At 39.2% G+C, this 16,186-nt stretch overlaps 1 protein-coding gene across 2 annotated transcripts; it reads right to left on the minus strand.

Moving 5' to 3' along the window:
* Nucleotides 1-1,241: 1,241 nt before the first annotated feature.
* SLC25A46 (solute carrier family 25 member 46) lies at nt 1,242-15,697 on the minus strand. 2 transcript variants are annotated; one of them, XM_065657039.1, is made up of 9 exons: nt 15,342-15,697; nt 13,345-13,387; nt 10,815-10,872; nt 10,227-10,304; nt 9,421-9,521; nt 6,213-6,269; nt 5,678-5,735; nt 2,312-2,555; nt 1,242-1,440 (listed from the first exon to the last, which is right to left on the minus strand). In XM_065657039.1, exons 1-9 carry the CDS (start codon nt 15,592-15,594, stop codon nt 1,259-1,261), a joined length of 1,074 nt encoding a protein of 357 aa, XP_065513111.1. In that variant the 5' UTR covers nt 15,595-15,697; the 3' UTR covers nt 1,242-1,258. The 2 variants fall into 2 exon arrangements, with proteins under 2 accessions (XP_065513111.1, XP_065513110.1); XM_065657038.1 differs by having other exon boundaries at nt 1,355-2,555.
* Nucleotides 15,698-16,186: the final 489 nt, after the last annotated feature.

Genomic DNA, 16,186 nt, shown 5'->3' on the forward strand with positions numbered 1-16,186 from the left:
ACATGCACTTAGTTATGACTTTAGGCAACTGTGATGGCATAGTTGATTTGGGTTGAATCTAATATCTTTGAAAAGGCTGGGTTTATTTATTAAAAGTTGGAATTAAAAACTTGACCAGACAAGGGCACAATCTGGTCTAAAGTCAATTTTATCCTGGCTTAGAGCAGGAATTTTTGACTAGATAACCTGCCAAGATTCTTTCCAATCTGTCTGATTCTCTGATATGCCTTTCTTCATACTCACAGAAACTTTTAAAATATAAACCAGGAATTGAATATTTTACCCATGTTCTTGCATGTAGTTTAATTCAACATAGTTTTGCACTTAGGAAAGCTGAGTAACTTGAAAAAGCCACTGTGAAGTCTATACAATAATGTAACACACAGATCAGGATTTGTCTACATGCCTCTTCAGTCAATTATTTCAAAATATTTACAGTGAATTCTCATTTTATTTAATTGCTTCCATTCTATACACTAAATTTGCAATTGACAATATTTCAAAATAAAACCAATTCCCAAGTATCACTATACTTTCAATTTCAACACTTAAGCATTTAAAATACATTGAAGTTAGTTTAACAACAAAGCAGACCTGCAAATGATTTGAAGTCAGAGCTTATGAACAGCAACACTTTTTCATTATTTTGCCATGACTACTTTCCATGACAACTATTATACAATGACTAATCATTAAAATGCACATCAATTTACAGTATTCACAAAGATAGATTTGTCCTATGAAAGTGTGAAAAGGTAGCAGCCTCTCATAATTTTAAAGCAACTCTCCACATGCTTATTTGCTAAAAATCATCCCTTTTCCCCACCACCACAACTTTCATGATATTTACTGATGAAACGAAGAAGGACTAAGTTAGAATGATCAGAACTTATTTTCAGACTGGAAGTATTGATTTACTAGGGGAAGAGGACAAAAATGGTAGTTTGCTCGCACGTCAGACTTAATTCTGCTCCACAAAATATCTAATCCAGCAGAGACTCTATATGAAGGACAACTGTGCTAAATAGTAAATAGATAATTGTGTACGCACCTCTCTGATCTAGCAAGAGATAAACTATAGAAACAGCCAATTATTTTTTTCTGCTTTCCATACACTTTAAACATTGATACTACATAAATTTGTAAGATTATTCTACTCTTACACAAAGTAGCAGAGTAAAACTAAACCCTGAAGTTTTAAGTGGAAAGTCGACTAAAAATGGCACTTACACATGCACACACCAGTTTCTAATTTGCTTTATTCACACACTTTAGGTACTGTAAGCCTTGCAAACAAACTGCAAGACAGCCAGATCTGCATTCTGTGCAACTTTGCCCAAACCCAAGTTTGTCTTCTTTTTTTTTTTTTTTTGTACAAAGCAAGATTCCTCTTCATCATCTTCTGCCACACTGCAGCAAAGTAAGAAGTCTTCTGTGTACCTGTAAATTATGACATTTATGTCTACTTAAGTTCCTTCCTTTTACAGTTTCTATTTTGCTCGCAGCTCCATCAACAGTGAAGTTTAAAACATTTTTAGAAGATCAGTAAATGCATCAGTCTCCCACTTACAAGTTCTTACAACTTATGAAAAAAGATTCCTTTGGACTGGCTAGCAGTCCCAATGAAATATAAGATCTGATGTTTATAAAGCAGAGATACAAATTCATATCCATTCCTTAAGTCAGCTAACTGGTAAGAGGAAAGGTAAATCCTCACTCCAACCACATCTGAAATTTGATCCCCTTGTTTATAACTACACATTATATATTCAATTCATGTGTACAATTTTATATTTAAACAGTACTTTTTTAATTACACTTAGGAATCTATATCCCCATTTTTAAAACAAGTTCTTTTACAGTGTAAGGAGAATCCACAGAGTGGATTCTTCAAACTTAATTTTCTAAGCTATTTTAAACAATAATTAGGTTAGTAAGTCAATCACACCCACTGTGCTAAACCCACACCTGAACGATTAAGAGACATTTTGAAGCAGTGTTGCATAAATAACTTTGGTAAGCTGTAAAACTGCCACATGCAAGGTATACTGTACAACAACAGCTCCAAATCCTTTATAAAAACCTAGCATTCCTTCTTCTCGTTTTATAGTATTTATGCAGTCTCTCATTCCCTCATACTGAGTATTGATGGGAAGGACTTCATAGCCAAGGTCTGTATTGTCAATTATTGTGCGTGTCCCTTGAATATGAAGGCGGTGTAAAACTGTCTCCAATGGGTAAAGCATGACATCAGCACAAAGGCTAGCAGCAAAGCTAGCAATAAGTTCTGGAAAATATGCATCCAGCATACTTTGCACAGAGGTGGAGCTCTCAGTTGGAAGGCTGTGGGAATTATCCCTTTTCAGAACAAACAAAACAATCTTCTGGACGATGGAACTGATGACATAGTGAAGAACTCCATGAAGAGCAGTTGGTAAAGTCAAGACCATCAGAGGAAGGAGACGCTTGCTATGGGGTACTCCCATGCCTACAACTCTGCCGATTCCTTCTTTCACACAGTCCAGGATGCCAGGATTATCTCGAATGATTTCGCTCTACAAGCATAACAGAATAGTTACAACTTGTGCTGCCCATTTCATAACCATGCTGACATTCACTTTGACACTTTATCACTGCTGAACTTTATGAGAGAGTTAGACATTTGCATGCTATCCTGTCTACACACCTATAGTGACACAAATTATTTACTCTAGGACTCTTGATAGCATTCAATTGAACTTGCTTTTAAAAAGTGAATCCATCTTAAAGAGTCTTTATTTAATGTACATTCCATTTACGTATGTTACTACCAAAGAAATCCAGCTTTCAGGCTACTGCTGAAAGTATCAGTCTGCAAAATAGTCATGTACTGAGAATGCCTACTTCTGGAGCAAAATGCCAGGCACTGTTTATCTAATTTAAAAGTCCTTTCCTTTAAGGACTTGAAAGTGCATAATAAAGACTTTCATAACTAAAGTTGAGTTGAAATACAATTTTAAATTTGAGTTTAATAGATTCAGCTCTGGACATTTCCATTCCATTATTTGCATCTAAAATAGCATTCTTTACCCATGCTGCTGCCCAGAAAAGAGATATTTTTTTTTCATGTAGTGAAAATAAAGAATCCTCTTAGTAGTTATTTACTCTGTTATACTCCACCCATGACTGTAGGATTAAGCTAAATACATTTTTTCCCCTTTTGAAAACTCAGTGTTTTATTGTCTCTGTTACATCCAGAAATCAAGATTTTGGAACTCTCCTTAATGCCCAAGTCTCTGAGTTCATGCTGGCTGTGTCCTGACCTCATGCCAGGATAAACCACTAGAACATTCCTCAGTACTCTGCGGAAGGACAAACAGCCTGCAAAACCTTCGTGGTGCATCCTGTGCAGAGTAGAAACTAGTTCAAATTCTTGAGAATAAAACATTGTTTCAGACTTTAAGTACAAGTTAAGCATCATAACCCCTACAGAATCCTCTTCTCCCTCATATCACTGTAGTCAATGTGCTTCAAAACTGCTCTTGCTTTTGTCAAACACGCCACCATGTGGTCTGAAATGTTAAAACCAGAAATGCGACATCAAAATTTCAACCATTCACAGTTATTTTGCTGAAATATATTTACTTGGAGAAGTATGTAAAACCGATACTGTGAACCGTATGGTTTATCAGAATTAATACAATCAAAGTTAATATAAAACTGCTAGAACAAATCCCACAGTCTTTAACTTTTATAGTCTGTTATTTGTCATTGTCCTCTTGCAGCATAGGAATATAAAATAAACCTGATAAGCCAAATTGCCTCTCTGCACTGATTAATAAAGCATAAATAAAATCTTCATAAATGCTATCATTACTTCTGTTGTGTTTCTAATAAGAAAGCTCATTATGATGTTTCCAGTAACCGGAGAATACATTTCATACAGCATATATACCACTGTTCAGTACAACACTTGCACACGACTCCACATAACTAAGCCTAAAGCCCTCAGATCTCAGTGGGATTATTTTCATAGGCAATGCTCTAGATGATCACCTGCCTAAAAGGCTGGGGGAGATGCTGTTCTGGCTTTTTGATTGCTTTCCTATTAAGCTGCTTTCTAGCAAAGAAACTTTATTACTTATTTTGCAAACAGAAGACAGGCTCTAAATCATGTTCTCTTTTATCATTTATTAGTAAAGATGTTCACATGTCCAACAGCAGAGATAACCACCTTTCAGACAAAAAACTACAAGCAGCGAGATGCCTGAGTAGAATATTCTGGTCTCTGGCCTGCTATGAACTCAAGAAACATCAACAGTGTTCTACCACTGTTTCTAGTTCCATGGTTATGGCATGTTTGGGGTAAAGCCATTCCCCAGGACATAAAAGAGTTTCCTAAAACAGCTTCCCAGCATAAGACCAGTTAAGTCTTCCCAAAGCTTCCACAAACTCAGAGGTCCACTCAGGCTGGATTTATGGAACATTATTTTCAAAATAATTCAACAGGAGAGAGGAAGAGGGTTCCTTAAATACAGAGTAACTTTACAGAATGTGAGTTTGTTGTTAGGAGTCAATCTACACAGCCCCATACATAGACATTTAACCTCACCTGTCCTGTTAGTCCATAATGTGGCCTGTTCAGACAGAATGGCCTTCCTAGTATCTCCTTTAAGTTTGGATCCTCTGCACAGAGCAGAATCTTGTCCCTTAAAAAGCACCTGCCTCTAAAGTACATGCTGAAACTGAAAACTAAACGTCAGCTTTGTTTCCTGCTTCTCCACAGAAAAAGCACCATTTTGTAGACATACAGCAGCAGTTGAACTGTAGGTTTAAGCAGCTGGATCTCAATCAGCCTTTCCAGTACTTACAACTTGTCTATGCTGTGAATGAAAATTATTATTTTGATGACTGAATGACATGAGAGCACCACCCTCCACATAAGGCTCACTTTACAGTCAGAGTTCCATTAATTGCACAAAGATACTATCATGTTAATTAAGAGCAACTCATTACACAGAGATAACTGGAAAAATTACCCTGGACCACTTCCGCATAGCTAAACCCTGTCTCTCTCTCTCTGGGAGGAGATGCAACAACTCAGGGAAAGACAATCTGCAATACAGTGCTATGGGTCACTCTGTGCAGTCATAGAACAAGTTAAGCTGTATCTTAAGTTATGGGTCCAGATATCTCTTTTCATGGCTATGGAAGAACTAGATGAAAACTTAAAAGCAAAAAGCTGACTGAATGAAAGCAGTCCTGAAATAGTAGAGTTCAGCACTTTAGTAAAGCAAAGCTGAATTACTGGAAAAGCTTTATAGCTGTTATAGGGGACGGGATCACTGCAATAACTTGCCTAGCAAGACTTAAAATGGTTAAATGAGAAAAAATTCCGTTATGGTTTGTCTGCTAGAACATATAGATGTAACTAGTACTTATTCCATAGACAATATATTCCAATCATCTATATTAACGGTCCTTTCTAATTCCAGACTTAGACTTAAGTTAGTACAACTAACACATCCATCATAGTAAACACTTTCTCAGTTAACAAGTCATACAGCCTCAAGCAAAACAAATGCAACAACTGCAACATAAACCTGAATCCAAAGCTAAAGACTCACTTCTCCATATAATCAAATCAATAAAGAAAATAACAGTGTCTTTTAAAATGTTGTAAATATATGTAAGTTACCTGTACAGTTTCAATCAGGCTTGCAGAATAAAAAGGCATTGCTATCACATGTGTTAAACTGTAGAAATTAACAAGATAAGAATTAAGGTCGTGACAATATTAGAATTTTAGCCAAATATGCACCTGAAAGTTGTAAAGTTATCTATGGAGTCATGCCTGAGAGAAAATTAACAAACCATAACTCAATTATTAAAATACACATCAACGAGTTGACATAAACTTCAGTCTCAGGTTCTGGTAAATTCTATTTCCACATGACCAGACTGATTCAGGTCTCTCAGATATCACATTTTAACTACTAAAAGAATTTAATATTTTAAATTAGTTACATTTCATACAGACACAGGGATCTAGTAAGAGAAAATAATCTCTGAAAAGGGGTGTATGCAATCAGTTTGTACAAAAAAAAGCAAAATTTGAAAATTATTATTAGCAGCCTGTCAAGTAATCACAGCTGCAGATGAAATTAATGTAATTTAGTAGTTGTATTAATGTTTAGATAATAAGACAAAGTAATAACACATGCTGTACTTACCCTTTGAGTAGAAGGTGTCCACCTATCTGCCTGAGGTTCCATTTATGTGAAAGCTCCCTAAAAAGAAAAGTATGTACCTTAATATGGATAAGAACAGGTTATTCTCAAGCACTCCTTCCATGGTTGTCAACATCCAGTTTTCATATTGGGGTTCTACTATCGGTTTACATTGCAGGATTTCCCATAGTGGAAAGACACATCAGCTACACACTTAATAAATCACACCTAACTTTTAAACATTATTTGGGCCTGTTAGATATTCTATCAAAAAAGCTTTCAATTATTAATAAGGCATCTGTAGCTCTCACAGCTACTGGCTTTAGTGTTTTGCATTCATTTTGCATCCTTATGTGCTAACTCTTAAAGCCATTTTCAGGGAATACTGGATTATTTTAAAATCTCAGTAGTTTTCCTTTGTCAACATATATTTTTCTTTACTATGTTTTTGTTTGGTTATGCTTTTTCTGTTCTTTGAGGTTATGTTTACCCAGTCATTGTTCCTTTCCTGAAAACCTAAATCACATTCTGACACAGACAAGATCGAATCAAGTACAATAGGTCAGACTAGAAGCTGCACAGTAATTCTGTACAAACATAAGCCTTTTGGCTTATGACCAGTCTTTAGCATATCTTGGTAAAACAAAAGAAAATCTGTGTGTTTAACACAAATGTGACTTAAAAAAACCAAACCCTTAAAGTAGTACGTTCTAGTTACACACTTCAAAATAAAAACAGTAAATGTTAACTACACTCCACTTGACAGAAAATGTAATCCCACCTAGCTCCAGATAACATTCAAATACCAAATGTATTCACCACACAGTTGGTAAATACTTTAGTTATAAGGTAAAGATATTTCTGTCTGAAATGTTGGACACACTAGACCACACATTTTTAGTAATCCAATCTAATCCAAGAAAGGAAACCCTTTACTCTTTCTGAAGAATTGTGTGTTACTAGTAGCTATCAGTTTCCTAAATACAGGGTGTCTCAAAAAGATGGACCCAATTTCAAAGCAGTAGTGATTTCAATTTTGGACCATCTTTTTGAAATACCCTGTACACAGGTCAGTCACTAAAGATGAATGGAAGATCATTTACAATCATGTATTTTGGACACTTGGATCACATTCAATGAGCCATAATTCTTAAAAGATGTGGAAAATGACACCAGCCAAATGAATGAGTGAAAGCCTAACATGTCAATCCAGCAGGCATAACTATTTCTGGAGTGGAAGAACAATTATGGAATGAGTTTGTCTAGTACAGAACCACACTGAACTTAGCACAGAAATGTTAACATTAATTTCTGGGCCATTCTCCTAAAACAGAGGAATTCTTTTATGATGTTATGATATAGAACATCTCACTTTTTGTGTTTTTTGGAGGTTGATAATGTACTTAAATAACCCTTTCAATCAGATTTGCTGGCACTGCTGCTATAAGCAATAACCTTCACCTCCCTGGGACAGCCCAAACATGCACACTACCAACAGAAAGGGAGCGTATCCAGTAGTAAACTGCACTGGGTGGTGTATGTACCAGACGACCATTTTATACAGATCACTTCCCCAATACAGTCCATTTTGCGACCATTCACATACTGTGCTGGCACAAGGATGATGCTAACACTGAGGAGGGAATGACAAAGTACCACCAGAAAGGATTGCTTCTACTGGCAGCAGCAGCAGCTTACTTTTCAAACTACTGAACAATGGGCCCACGAGAAGAAAATCCTTGTTCACATCAGACAAAAATCAGAACTATGAAAAATACTGTATCACATCTCACAAACTTAAACATCCTCTACAGCAGTGTTTAAAAATAAGAACAAATCACACTCAGAGGAAAGTATATACCTGGGAATTTCAGTTACGTATGAGACAGAGCTGACCAAAAAGCTTAAATACACACTCCACACAATTTAGGTATGAAATGCTTTTGCTAATGCTTTTGATGAATGCCAGAACGTACACTTATTTTTATTAATATGCCCTGCATGCATCACAATAGTGGTTTGATTCATCCTGTCTGTATTTCTTATCTTTAAATCCAGGTCCATTTCCATGTCCCTTCAGTATTTGGTCTCTGTCCACACATTAAAAATGGGCACTCGTCTCTTCTGAAAGCTAACACGATTCTCAAGCCCACTTGTCCATTCAAACTTAACTAGCCTTAAACCCAACTACTTGCTTGCCTTCCTAACATACTTTCCAAGACAGGTCTTTACTACTTTACTGTCTTCAATGTATGCCCTGAAACTGCTAAGTATCTTTTCCTAACTTTTGATTATCTCACAGTCTCCTTTCATTTCAGTAAAAGTTTCAGTTACTTTATATAATAAACTCTCTCGCACAACCTGCTTACTCTTAAATACCTGTAACAAAACTGACAATACGTATTATTACAGTTGTCAGCCCTTACTGTTAGCTCTGGACCACTATAAAATGAAACATTGGTCTTCAGACAAAAATTCTTTACCAGACTTGTATTCCAAAGCAGACAGACATCACAATGTTTTACCATAATCTGGAGTTATAGTTCAGCGTAAAAAGTAGGCAGAGTCACAAACCAAAATAAAAAATTATTACTAAACTACAAAAGATGGACACAGTAAAATAGAGTGGTGAACATCTCTTTAAATGAATTCACTCATAGTTTAAGTTGTATCCCTTTATTATGAGAAAACAAAGCTGACAGCCACATGGACTCTTATTTACCAAGTCTTCTCATTTATTAATGTCAGTCATTCTGTTCTCTTACCTACCCAAAACAGTGAAAATGTTCAGCAAGACGTCAGTGCTGGCTCATTAGCCATATAAGTTTTCTGTATTTAAATTAATGAAACTAGGACTTTCTACTTCAGACCTGACATTTGCTAGTAACACACAATACAAACTAAAACGCAAAAATAAAATAAATTATTACAGTGGAATTATACTGAAGATCAATTTGCTACATTATTTCTATTCTTGGACCAGTAGGCAGACATATCAAACATACAAAGGTCTCAGAAAAAGTCTCTCATTTTTTATTAATTACAAGCTTGTCTCTGCCATGAGAACCACACTGTGCTGAAAATATCTCTTCAATGTCTGATTGTTCTAATCAAGTACAATTTTTCTATCAGACTTCTATTTCTAACACTTTCAATGTAAGTCAACAACTGATGATCAATTTGTTAGAAGCAGGAAGAAACAATGCAATACCTTGGCAAAGGTGTAAATTCACTCATGATGCCTTCTGTTCCAAGGGTTATGCCCTGAACAATGAAAGTGCTGCCCATTCCTTTCCAGAGAGCTCTTGGACCCTGTGTTTTGAAATACATGACATATTTTGATTAATGTAATGCAAAAGTCTTCTCATCTTACTGATTTTTATAAAATCTCAGCAAATTCAGGCCACACAGGGCTACCATTCAACCATTACATTTCACCATCATCAAATTCAGGGGACAACTAGCTTTTTGACTCTGAAGCAAGTTCAGTTCTTCAAGAATTTTGAACAGTTGCCAACAATTTTGGAGGCATATCTCTCACTGTTAGTACTCTGCACTACACTTAACACCATTCTCTATGGATAAAATGAGCCTGAGATGTTAAAGTACATCTGTAAGAAATCCAGAAAGTCTTTTTTTACTGCCTTGAGACCTGAGTTTCAGGATTGCCTTCCCAAGCAGAATAGGAAATTCATGCAGTACTGTCTTTGGAAGTAATTTGGATAATCTCTTGATCCACATAAAGGTTAAGAATTTTTTAGAATCCTAATGAAAAAATTATTTTCAGGAACCTTTTGTCTTCTAACATCTGCAAATCTTCCCCACTAAATGCTATACTTCTTAAAAATAAATAGTTCACAATTATCTTCTTGAAACATTTCTGCAACCATAAAAACAACAAACTCTTGCAATGGCCTTGCTTATAACCACCAGTTACATAAAAAGTTAAGATGTCAAGGTACGTACGTGCTATAGTAACCTTCACTGCTCAGATACAGTCTGACAACAAATACTGACCTGTGTCTTATTGATGCTGTACATAATATTGACAATAGTAAATGGAGTGAGATGATAATTCCGAGCATGGTAGTTAACCTGTTAAAAATACAAATAATGGCTGTTCTATAAAAACATTTGAAGACATTACAACTCTAAAGTAAAAAACACTTCAAAAATAAGGACTTTATCTCTGTAAAGGTCAGCTAAAGTGACCCAAATATGAATAAATTCTCACTGAAATTTAGGGAAACAGGCAGAAGTTTTAAGTATTTTTATGCTGAAAATGTAAACACTAAAGCAAGAATAAACCAGAAAACACTGGAAACAAAGCATCCTGCTTGTAAATGGGGATCTGGAGGTTGCTCTGCAGACTTTGAAACACTTAGTTGCTGTAATTAATTTTGCATTGCCCGAATGAAATTAATAAGAAAGTTCAAGATAAGTCAAAGTTCACAATGAAAAACATGTACGCTACAAATAAAAAACCAACACAGCAGCATCTCCCTAAGAATTGTATAGCTTCCTTGTATTCTACAGACTACGAAACCACAGAAATATCATAGTATAGAGGACCCCTGAGTGGAAAACATAATATAAAAGACATACCTGACACTGACGACGTAGAACAATGCAAGGATGTGCCAACACATTTTCTGTAAATAGGCTTTAAAAGAAAAGTGTATTTAAAGCATGGGAAGCCATCATAAATTTATTAGAAAAGGCATGTTGTTCTTCTCTAACATTAGATCAGTATTTGGAAAAACTACATATTATCTAGTGAACTAATGAGAAATTTTGCATGGCTACCTGATAGCCTGCCAATACTATAAAGGAATGAGTATCAAAAAAAACCTGACACAAACACTCACTGTGAAAAAGCCCACATACGCAGATACACAGTGTGTATGTATTTTTATGGGCAAAACAATGTACCAAATTTCTTAAACTCTCCCTCTGCAAAATATGAGTGAATAAAACAAGCCAGAGCCAGAATTATGGAAGGATTAGTTTCCAGTTTCATGTTAATTCCACGTACCACATTATTAATCAATACACCCTTTGGCATGGCCAGAGGATTCGTACGAACAGCTGACACATTTTTTATGAGAAAATGCTACTATCCAAAACCAACTCGCTCTCGACCTCCAGAAATGGTATTTCAATCAAACCTTCATAGGTAAGTTCTCCCAGTTCTAAAGTTGGATTTATGGTCACAGCCACGCAGAGAAACTTTTCACTTAATCTCAAAGTGCCTGAGTAATCAGAGTACTTACCTGCATGTGGTTCAAACTCAGCATATGGATTAGAAAAGCAAAACCTCCAAGCTTTGTCTAAGCATCCCAAGTAACAGCTCTGACCACCAACCCACAGGATCGTCTGGGGTAGATCTCTTATGGGAATTTTACTCTGGATAAACAAGTACTTATCCGCACAGAAAAATACTGAGCCTGCACTTTCATAACTATCGAGCCAATTAGTAGTTTGCTACTACCAAAACAGGTGAACCTTTCCCCGTACTCCAGCTGCTATCTAATAAGCCCTCCTGGTAGCCAACTCAACTAACCTCACAAAAGCTAATCTTTTCTTTTGTGTGTTTTCTACAAGATTTCTGACTTGCACCATGTGCAACTGACAAGCAATCTGGTACAAACGCAAAAGCAGGGAGAATTGCTATCAGCAATGACACAATGTTGATCAGGTCTCTTTCCCAAAACCACATGCTCATTTTAGTCCTGGAGGCCATGGTGCTCAGAACATGGAGAACTTTGTCATGTTTGGTTAAATCAAAGCATATATTAATAGTTCAAATGGATAACTGAGCTACGCTAACATCTCTCTGCTCCTGAAGGAGATCAATGTCTTCCTGCCTTGACGGCTCCACTTCTTTGCTGTAACTCTCCTTACAACCTGGGGGAGAAGAGGGGGGAGGAGGGAAAAGGGAGAGGAAGAAGTAGTTCTTCTCCTCCCCACATCAACTCTATTTGAACAAACTGAACAGGCTAAGAGCCACTGCAAGAGTAGCAGTGGGAGAAGAGGGACAGGCAGTTTAATGAGATGGGATGACCTAATTCAACAAACTCATTACTTGCCAAAAATGTTCATTTCTAGTACTTCTTCTTTACCCCTTTCCTCTCTGGTCCAGTTAGCTGGTGTCTGCTGGCTTTCACAGCTAGTCAGCTCCCATGTAAATCAACCTAACTGAAACAGCAAAAAAAAATCCAGTCCTTTAATTGATTTTGTCTTCTGTTTTAGTGAGTTAAAAGTGGTTCTGATGTGCATCAAGGGTGGTAATGACGCAGTAGGGAGCAGGACAGGCTGGTGGTCAAGTACAAGGTCCTCCTCTTTAAGTGGAAGTACACTAAAGAACCTCAACTGACAGAACTTCCCGTGTTGGTCTAACCGGGTAAGTGACACAAGCACTCATGTTCTGAAGACAGAAGCACTTTTCTCTGAAAAGTCTCACATTCAGGTCAACAGAGAGTAAAATTTTTTTTAGTCTTAGACAAAAAACTCCAACTCTCACCCTTTCACAAGTTGCATTGGTATGCTGGCCAAGAAAAACCTAATCAGGTGAGTGTGACTCAGCAAGCATCCTACAAAAAATCCTAAACTTATGATCCTTACACATGACAATTCAAGCTTTAACATGCCCAGTAACATTTTCAAAACTACTACTTTCTCAAAAACACTATCAGTAAACAGTGTCACCATAATAAAGAATAAAATGCCTATTGGGCCACCTGGCTGGATAAACATTACCATTCAAGAATATTATCAAAGTATCCTGGGAAGACATTTTCACCTTTTTAGGAAACAATTGCATTACTTAAAAAATACTAAAACTGGCAAACTTGAAAACAGTTTTCTGGTGCTATTTTAGGACTGCTCTGATAGGATACATGTATCCTGAGCATACTGTACAAAAAACTGTTTCCTGTATTCAATGCTAGTTAAGTAACACTTCAATTAAAGAGAACGGAAACCTACACAGATTTCAGGTAGTAGGTTTCTAAAGGCATTTCTACTGCATAAAGCCATTGACATAAAAACACAAGACAAAAGTGTACATAGGGATTGTAAGACAATAATAGTTTTACTACTTCATTATAACTGAAAATTATCACATAACTCTTACCTTGCAAGGCCAATACCAAAGCCTGCAAATCTGTTCAACTGCTCTGAAAAAAAAAATAAAAACAGATCATACAGCAGTAATAATCACAAAGCGGGAGAGAATACCACACAGATGACCTGAAAAACTAATTTTGCACTGTACTTGCTTCAGAAGATTACAGGCACTAAACCACAACATTTATGGCAACTCAGCAAGAGAGGAATATTTGCACTTTGGACTGCATTTGAGTTTGTACATACTTTTATAAATAAAATTATTCTTGTCTTAAAACAGCTACAGGAAAAAAGAGACAAGGTGAACAGTAAACCAGAAAATACTTTAATACCTAAAAAATCCAGATGAAACCAGCCACTGAAAAAGTTAACATGCATGGCAGCATACAATAATTTTGAAACATAAATTTAGATATTTTAGGTGAAATTAACTTTAAGAATACAAACAGTAAAAAGAAAGAAACTTTGGGAAAAGTAACACAAAATCTCATTGATGACATAACAAACATCAACATGATGTGAATTTGTCAGTTGCTTCTCTCTACTCTTTTGCAAAAATCTAGTTACTAGAGAAATGTTAAAACTGCAACAAGAGTGATGTGCTCAATTCTCTGTTGTCTGCAGCCAGACAGGCATTTACACACTGGGAATTATCAGCGGAGATTTAAAGAAGAGTACCCGAACTGTAAAGGCAACTGAAAACTAATGCTCAGCCCTACAACATACAGGGTGCAAGCAGGCTGTAAGGATGGGCAATGCCAGTAACTTCAGTGAAGCTCCACATTGACATGACAGCCTTCCTAAGAGGCACAACTCTCCACTTGCAGAAGCTGGACTCAGTGACACAACAACAACTTATCAGTCCTCCAAAATGCAGAATCAACATACCTTCCATGAATAGACAGGGGGTAGGGAAAAAAAAAAAGAAAAAAAAAAAAAAAAAAGAAGCTGCAGCCCAAGTATCTAAGAATACTTAAGTAGTTAAGCTTTAGAGTAGTGCTTGTATGGAAGAAAGTCCAGCTAAGGGTTGTATTCATTATACGACCTGAACAAAAACACTGCACTACAGGTTAAAAAAACTCACCCATGAATACAATTCAATTTCAAATAAATTAGTCCTTCCTAAAATTTTGATACTTGAGTGTATATAAACTGCTCCAGAACATTTCTTTAATTAAAGGAGACAATGTTAAGTAGCCTAGATTTAGCAAGTTTCTCTTAATTCACCTCAATTTCACAAAGACATAAAATGATATTGTACTTCTGAGGGTTTCTGCTCGGTTTCCCAACAAATACTAGAAAAGAAGTGGACAAGGTTGCTTCCTCAAATTCTACCAGTTCCACAGTTGCTTCACTGTCATGCAGGGAGTGAGCTTTTACTTCAGCAGTTCATGCCGTACTCCTTGTACTTTTTCAACAAAACAATGAAGCGGGCAGAAGACACAAAGCCTGAAACACTGACTAAATAACAAGACACTGACTAAACAACAAAATACACTGTAAGACCCAAAGGTACTTCCTGCCCTTACAGAAGATGAAGTGTTTACGCAGGACATCGTTTACGTGGGCAATGGGGAGCTGACCACACGCCGCGTAACTAGAAGCTGCAGGCTGCTTTGGGCACTCTCAACCATATCCGCATGTCACTACAGGGTGCTACACGGCGAAGCGGGCGCTGGAGTGCAACAGGCGATGAAGCAGGTTCCCCTTCGCCTAAAGGACTTTTTCCCGGCGCTTCAGCACCGGCAGCCCGCGGCCGGAACGCGCCCCCGGGCCCGGCGCGGTGGAGGTCAGCGCCTGCAAACCCGGGCGGCGCTCGAACGGGCGCGGCCAGGCCGCGGCACGGCCCATCGCCGCCGCCTGCTCGCCCTTGCCCCCCCCGGGCGGGTCACCCGTTAACGGGCGGCCGCGGCGCCGCCCCGGGAGGGCGGGTGCCAGAGACAAGCGAAGGACAGGCGGAACGGCGAGAAGCCAGCCGCCCCGCCGGGCCGAGCCCTCCCTTACCGGCGCCGGGGCCGCCCGCCCCAAGGTTGGGCTCCTCGTTGAGGCTGGCGCCCCCCAGGGGGGTCCCCGCCCCATACGGCGGTGTCTTCTCCCCCCAGTGCAGGTTGCGGCTGCCGGGGATGTCGGGCGGGCTGGTCACCCAGTGGCCCAGCTCTGAGGCGCTGCCGAAAGGCCTGGCGCCGGAGCCCGGCTCCTCCCGGCCGCCCCCGCGGTAGCCCAGGCCGTCGAAGCCCTCGGGGCGCCGCGGGTGCATGGCGGGAGGCGGGCGGGGAGGCAGGGAGGGCGGGAAGGGGCCGCGCACAGGCCGGCACCGGCGGCAGTAAAGCTCGCACCCAGCCGCTCCGACCGCCACTTCCGGCCGAGACGGTGCGGGCCGCGCCCTGCTGAAGCCAAGGGGGAGGCCACGTGATCGGGAAGAAGGCGGGGCGGCGGCCGGCTGGGCCAATAGCGTCCCTTCTCCTGCCCGATCCGGGGAGGAGGGAGGTGGGTACTGCGTGCGGGTTCGGCGGGGAGGGCGGGTCAGGGCGCCCCCTGCCTTTCCGGCGGGCCGGCTCGGGCGGGCGGGGCCTGCTCGGCGAAGGAAAGAGGAGTGGTGCGTGTTCCTAGTCTGGTTCGGCCTTTTCCGGGAGCTAAAGGGAGCCCTGGCACCACCGCGGCATGCCGGGCATCCCTTGGTCCGCACAGCTCCCAGCCCTTTTCCCTGGTGACCTCTCACTCCAGCCAAAATCAGTGAGACCCAAGTGCAGGGGCTGCCGGGCTCCCTGAGCACAAACTGCATGGTGGAACTGGGAGCTGGGGCTGTTAATTGTGCTAACAATGCTTGCAGGCCTGGGCAACCCCCACAG

This window comes from Caloenas nicobarica, chromosome Z, assembly GCF_036013445.1.
Source record: "Caloenas nicobarica isolate bCalNic1 chromosome Z, bCalNic1.hap1, whole genome shotgun sequence".
Classification (NCBI taxonomy): domain Eukaryota; kingdom Metazoa; phylum Chordata; class Aves; order Columbiformes; family Columbidae; genus Caloenas; species Caloenas nicobarica.